Here is a 6,643-nt window from a genome sequence, read left to right on the forward strand (position 1 = left end):
AAAAAAATTGCATATAAGATTCTGTTTCAAAACGTTATCGCAATGACTATTTTACTTACCCTAATCAGAATCTTCCTCGGTAATTTATACGCAAGTGATTCACGCAAAGAACTAATTCTTCTTGCTTTGTATAAGGACATTGCGATAGAAAAATATGAAATTTATCGTTCATAAATTTTTAATTAAATTTCTTATTTATATAAGTATACAAAGTACTAACAACTGAGGCAAACTGACGTTAGGTGATGAAATTGTTTGATCGATCGTTCGTATCGAAGAAATCGTATATAGTAGTTATAGCACCAAATATGGTGCTATATAAAAACTTCCCAAATAACACAAAGTTCAAAATCAAAACATAAGTCATTTTATAAAAATGTTTTAAATGTTTTTTTAGATCTATATTTTCAAAATCAAGTTTTACATTTAAGACTGTTTTGTGAGTACAGTTTTATAATGTCATGAACCAATCAGAGGGTTGTATTGGCATCTTAAATACATTACTCATGGTGAAAAAAAGTCAAGTGTGCTCATTCTCAAGACGAATTTTGTACGATTCTGCGCAGATTCTAAATGCGACTATTTAAATTAAAATATTTGCACCGCGGTAAGCTAAAGACAGCTCGAGAGACTACATTATTTGCCATATAAAAACATATAAAAATGATCATCGAAAAATAGAATTAAAAAATAAAAATTAAAAATCGATCGATTAAGTATCAACCGTGATTGATCAATTCTGCTAAACAGCAAATGCAATTGGTCAGTTCCAATGTAGTGATCGACCGATTAGGTTAATCGGAGTTGGTGAGACCGACTCCTAGAAATAAAAATTAACGGCTGCATTCGGTAGACTCAACACTTGATTGAGTATTCATTGTTATTGGTATTCTTTTAGATCATCCAATCAAATCTTTAAGTCTAAAAAAAATATACCAATAGTAGCAAGCGCTTATTCAACTGTTGATGTTGAGCCTGCTAAATACACTTAATATAATTAAAGAATCACTCATTGAGCAATTTTTTTCTGCTGAACACAGTGAACTTCAAAGCAGTGATGTATATTTGGCCCCGAGTATCATCGAGAATCTATCCTTCCACTTTTGCTTCGCGTTCGGCTAGTTGAGAGTGGCGTTAATTGGTAGAGCATAAGTAGAGGGGCAGATTCTTGATGGTGCCCAAAGCCAAATATGCACATAGAGCTTATACTATTAGAGGGGGAATACGGACGTTGAGCAGTGAGCAAGATTGAGAGACAGAAGATTTCTGTCCTCTTCTATCCTCTTTTGGCACATGCGCAGAAAGAAGAAAAGTTTCTGAGCAGGATAGAAATATACATCTTCTGTCTCTCAGTCTTGCTCACACTTTCTACTCATTAAATGTATCCAGAAGCACGATCGCTCACTGAGCTCTCAGTGAGCTTTTGTACCTGTTTGGTCTATATTTTTAGTTCTAATATGCCAATCAGATGCAAGAGCTTACTAAGCGCTTAGTAAGCGGTCGTGCTTCTAGATGCACCCATTGGTTGGATAGGTCATTTTTCCTCTAGTAATATAAGCATTATGAATATGCATCACTACTTCAAAGGATTAATCAATCAAAAGAAAGAAAATCGATATCAAATTTAGTAAACTTTGTTTCGATTGATTAAATTCAATCTCAATATCAGTTTCTAGTCTGATATAGGTTTAAACAAATTTGGAAACTAGCATTACTTGGAGCTGTGTTCTCCAAATTCACTGCTAGTGCTGAAAATGTATAGTACACGTAACGTAAACTGTAGATTTTTGCTGTAGCAGCGCTGGCAGTAAATTTTGGAACACAGCCTGGTTCACAATCGATACGAATTCCACCGAAATTTTATAAGTTTACGAACGCTGTGACATTATAAGATTCTTGTTTCTTGGAGTGGATTGTCAAAAAAATTTTTGAATCGTTTTGACATTGGTGTGATTTCTGTCGTGATAGCAAGGCAATAAAATGGTAATCGACGTATTTTTTTTAAATAGTATATTGCGTATTATTTACATATCAATTTTAAGACAATACTATATAATATATTATATATGAACAGGTTATGTTAGCAATGACAGTCGATTTTACTGTTTATTCTATAGATTTCCTTGTGTCGTAGATTGAATGTCAATTAATAATTATACAATAACTTAAAAAAAAATTAAATCGTGCTTGTGCTTTGTAAAAATAATTAATAAATTGTATGTAATTTTCGGCTACTAATTTATATTTACTATTATTTTATATAAAATAGTAGAGAAAATTAAACATCAACACACAAAGTTTTATCTCTATTATAATTGTTATAATTTCAGAGTTTCGGTTTGCCATCAATCATACCCAAGCCTGTCGTACCTGAACAATTCGATGTTAAAAATGAAACTAACTATGACTTACCCAATCCTATGGTGTCAGGGTATGATAATTTAAATAAACTTAAAAAACTAAGTTGCAAGAATTAAATAACATAATTCATTTCATTTGAGAGAATTTGCTTTCATTATTGAAATACAGACTACATTACTTACTGCAAATACTAAAAATCTGTAGTTCATGTTATTTATATTATAGATTTTCAGTACTTGCAATGAATAATGGAATGTATTACAAAATCTTCATATTTTACAAATCTTTAAAAGTAGTTTCTTTTAAGAAATAGTTTTTAACATTACTCTTGTTTATTTAGTCTGTCATCAATCCGACAGAGTGTTGGTTTCGCACATCCCTTGGAAGCATCAGAACGAAATGTAAGATTTATTGTATATTCTCTCTCTCTCTCTCTCTCTCTCTCTCTCTCTCTCTCTCAACATGGACAATTTTAAAATAGTAAATTGTATATTTCAGTATAAAAAAAATCAAGATCGCATGAATATGATATTGCTTAGAAATACACAAGGATTACATGCTCCACTGCGCATAGCAATGGAATTGAAAGCCACTGAGAGCATCGGAAGACTTCCATTTTTATCGTCGTCTAATGTGATGCGAGATATTTTACTTGGAAAAGATCAGAATATAGAGTATTTATAACAAATATATTACTACACTGACAAATCAGTCTGTATTCAACAATTTTTATACATTTATATATTATTATTTATAGATTTGAAGATGTCTTCAATACGTCTGAATTCAGGGAACAAATGGGACAGCCACATGCCGTCGTAGAAAATCATCTTGGATTATTGTAATGTTTATCTTGCAAAAATGTTGTCTTAATAAAAAATGGAAATTTATATAGTCTTAATAACTATTAATAAATTAATTCTGTATAATTTTTGTAAGTAAAATATAATTAGGTTTTTTTTTGGCAATATTTTAATAAAATTGCCAAATCTTAATATCTAACAAATTCAATAAATGTGAAAAAATTTCCATTCAATATTATATATTCGATAAAGAAAATATCGGTATATTTAGTTAAAAAAAATATTAATTTTGTAATTTTTTACAAGTATATTTTACTCGGGTATTGTCAATCTTCGATTAACAAAAAAAAATAAGCGTTTTACCGGTAATTATACAACATAATTTAATGTCAACTTTTGCTGTAATATATAAGTTTTTCATTAAACAAACTTGGTTTATAGAGTATACTATTATTATGGAAGTTTCCTGCCTGCTGTTGTAAAATATGCAATTAATTTATCAATAATTTATTCATAAGGTATAATATTTTCCAGTCACGTGGACCTTCACGCGGAGACAAAGATGTCGATATGAAGTATTCGTTACGAGTACTTCGTATAAAGTAACTCGTATAGGTTATATTATTACGGTCACATCCCTCCTTACCGTTCAGTTTCTCTCTCGTGGAAGTCGTAGAAATATTTCGTTTCGAGAGTCATGGTAGTAAACACGTGTTGTTTTTCATGTTGTAACCTAAGTTGACTGCAATGAAGAATCAGAAGAATTAATTTGATTTGATTTGAAATAATCCAAATATCCTTCGTACTTTCGCATTGTCTGTTCGCATCAGGTAAAAGATCTTTTTTTAATAATTTATTATTCTTTATGAGGAAGTCGTAATATTCTGCGACACAAAAGGTAATACAAATAATTTGCTCTAATCAAAGTTAGTACTAAGAAATATCAGTGCACTTGATAATGAGCCAATTTTCGATCGGTTTTTTTAAATTAATAGGAGAGAATTTCAAAGTGTCCTTTACGGAAGGGAGAATTCTCTTTTTAAAATCGTGCAAATCCAAGTGATTTTGACACGTGATATTAAAACACGTTGACGTACACGTTGATATACTTGAATCTACAACCATCCATATCAACAATGATGGAACATTGTCAAAATGCTGTTAAGATCCTGGACGGCGGTTTTTCCGGGCAATTGTCACGGCATGTGAGTGCAAAAATCGATGGTGATCCGCTGTGGACAGCGCGGTTCCTTAAAACCAATGTCGATGCCATATATGCCACACACTTGGATTTTCTACGCGCCGGTGCCGACATTATCGAGACTAATACCTATCAAGCGTCCGTACCTGGTATGATGAAGTATCTAAAGATAAGTGAACATGAAAGTTTGGACTTGCTCAACACATCTGTAAACTTAGCTAGGAAAGCTGTAGATGATTACATTCAGGAAAAGAGCATCTCCTTTGAGTCGAGACCTATGGTCGCTGGATCGTGCGGTCCTTATGGCGCTTATCTACACAATGGATCTGAATATACCGGTTCCTACGGAAAGAATATATCCCGACAAGAACTAATTGATTGGCACAGGCCGCGCGTTAAGGCGTTATTGAACGCTGGTATTGATCTTCTAGCTTTCGAAACTATACCCTGCGTCGAGGAAGCGGAAGCCATTCTAGAGTTGCTGAAGGAGTACCCACATGCCCGTGCTTGGCTCTCGTTTTCATGTCGAGATGGTCAATTCATGTCGGACGGCAGCGTATTCCAAAATACAGCTGTGCGTTGTTACCGCACTTTGCCATTGCAGATTGTCGCAGTTGGCGTCAATTGTATCGATCCGAAGTACGTGACTCCTTTACTGAAGGGTATCAACGAAAGCGCTTCATCGGAGCAGGATTTCATTCCCCTGATAGTGTATCCTAACAGAGGTGGCAGCTATTCTACAAGCGGCGAATGGATCGCGGTCAAAGACGATCATTCTCTGAATCTGCCTATATCAGAATGGTTGGACCTAGGAATTCGTTACATCGGCGGTTGCTGCAAGATCTTCGCAGAGGACATTAAGCTAATTCGATCGGAAGTAAATCGACATAACAAGAAATTTTGAAGTGATGCCAGCAACTTCCAAATATATTTTTTACAGATATTTTACAGATATTTTACAGATTTTTACACATATACGCGCTGTTTAAAACCAGGGGTTACAAACTCCTATTGTTCTCGCGGCATCTGGATTAAAATCTGAGTATGCGTCGTCCATTTTATCGAATGTAATAATTTTTATATTAATTTTTCGTATATGTTACCGGTATTACACACAGTCCAGATTGCACAATTTTATATCAAGATTTTATAACGAAAAAAAATTGGAAAATTATAATTTTGTTATTGACTATTTATAATAGTCTAATATATAATAGTAAGTATTTATAATAGTAATAATATATAAAAGCTTTATGTTATTTAAAACGCTCAGCTCCGTCGTAAATGTATGTACTTTACTGGGCTTCTCATTTTGCTACGCAAAAAAGGTGTCATATAATTCGTGTTGGCCTTTTTCCACCATGATATAATCAATTTTAAACAAAATTAAATTGCTACATACATATAAAGAATAATTTACATATTTGCATCTTTGACATTTATGCGCAAATATCATTTAAGTAATTTATTCAATGAAGTATTTATTTTTTTTCTGTTAATGTTTTACATAAGTTCTTATTACGAGATACAATACATTATTTTTCACGCTAAATGTTATGCGATATACGCAACTACGTTTTTTAAAATCTGTAAAATTTTTATTGATATTTAATACTTCCATACAATGATATATCTAATGTCTCGAAAATAAATAATGTGTATTCTCGTTTTGTTAGTACAAAAGAAACAAAAGTTTTATATGTAAAGGAATTTTTTTCTCTGAATTGTAATACTTTATTATCAGGTACGCTATTGTTTCCGCGTGTATAATACATGCATATGAAAAAACTACAGTAAAAAATACTACAAAGCTAAAAACGATTAAAATATACATTTCGTCAAAATGATTTATAATAATTATCACAATAAATCAACGATTGATATGATTTATGTCATACAAATGAACTATGCAGGGTGAGAGAGTGAGAGAGGGAGCGAGGGAGAGAGACAAAGAAAGGAGAGAGAAAGAGATACCTAACGTATCGTAGCCATTTTGCCATTTATCTCGTCATATATTAAAACAATATAAATAAATATAAGCTATTGCTTATTTACGAAATACATTACTGTCATAAAAAAATGGTAAAAAGCATTTTGATTTCTATTACTACTTATAATTAAATTCATAAATGTTCACTTCGAGATTTCTTTACATAAATAGCCATAATTTTAAAGATATTAGTTTCTTAATCACTATCTGAATCTAATGAGTAGTAATGAGTACATTGTAAAAGGAGTTAATATTTATAATAATAATATTTTTTATTAAACATTTTTA

At 31.9% G+C, this 6,643-nt stretch overlaps 3 protein-coding genes across 5 annotated transcripts in view; 2 read left to right on the plus strand and 1 right to left on the minus strand.

Annotated features, from left to right (window-relative positions):
• LOC108747623 overlaps positions 1-208 on the minus strand; it is a 3,889-nt gene extending 3,681 nt beyond the window's left edge. The window contains exon 1 of the mRNA XM_018485213.1: positions 60-208. Within this exon, the coding sequence (XP_018340715.1) occupies positions 60-140 (81 nt within the window). The 5' untranslated portion in view covers positions 141-208. The remainder of the gene's footprint in view (positions 1-59) is intronic.
• Positions 209-1,866: 1,658 nt separating this feature from the next.
• LOC108747654 (proteasome maturation protein) lies at positions 1,867-3,216 on the plus strand. Its single transcript, XM_018485253.1, has 5 exons — positions 1,867-1,983; positions 2,331-2,431; positions 2,702-2,762; positions 2,860-3,035; positions 3,119-3,216. The coding sequence occupies exons 1-5, from the start codon at positions 1,981-1,983 to the stop codon at positions 3,204-3,206; spliced, it is 429 nt and encodes a 142-aa protein (XP_018340755.1). The 5' UTR covers positions 1,867-1,980; the 3' UTR covers positions 3,207-3,216.
• Positions 3,217-3,913: 697 nt separating this feature from the next.
• Positions 3,914-5,476, plus strand: LOC108747626 (homocysteine S-methyltransferase YbgG-like). 3 transcript variants are annotated; one of them, XM_018485219.1, is made up of 3 exons: positions 3,914-3,994; positions 4,160-4,514; positions 4,584-5,476. In XM_018485219.1, exons 2-3 carry the CDS (start codon positions 4,301-4,303, stop codon positions 5,267-5,269), a joined length of 900 nt encoding a protein of 299 aa, XP_018340721.1. In that variant the 5' UTR covers positions 3,914-3,994; positions 4,160-4,300; the 3' UTR covers positions 5,270-5,476. The 3 variants fall into 3 exon arrangements, with proteins under 3 accessions (XP_018340721.1, XP_018340719.1, XP_018340720.1); XM_018485217.1 differs by having other exon boundaries at positions 4,160-5,476; XM_018485218.1 differs by having other exon boundaries at positions 3,925-3,994; positions 4,092-5,476.
• Positions 5,477-6,643: the final 1,167 nt, after the last annotated feature.

Source organism: Trachymyrmex septentrionalis, unplaced genomic scaffold (assembly GCF_001594115.1).
Source record: "Trachymyrmex septentrionalis isolate Tsep2-gDNA-1 unplaced genomic scaffold, Tsep1.0 scaffold20, whole genome shotgun sequence".
In the NCBI taxonomy this organism is placed as follows: domain Eukaryota; kingdom Metazoa; phylum Arthropoda; class Insecta; order Hymenoptera; family Formicidae; genus Trachymyrmex; species Trachymyrmex septentrionalis.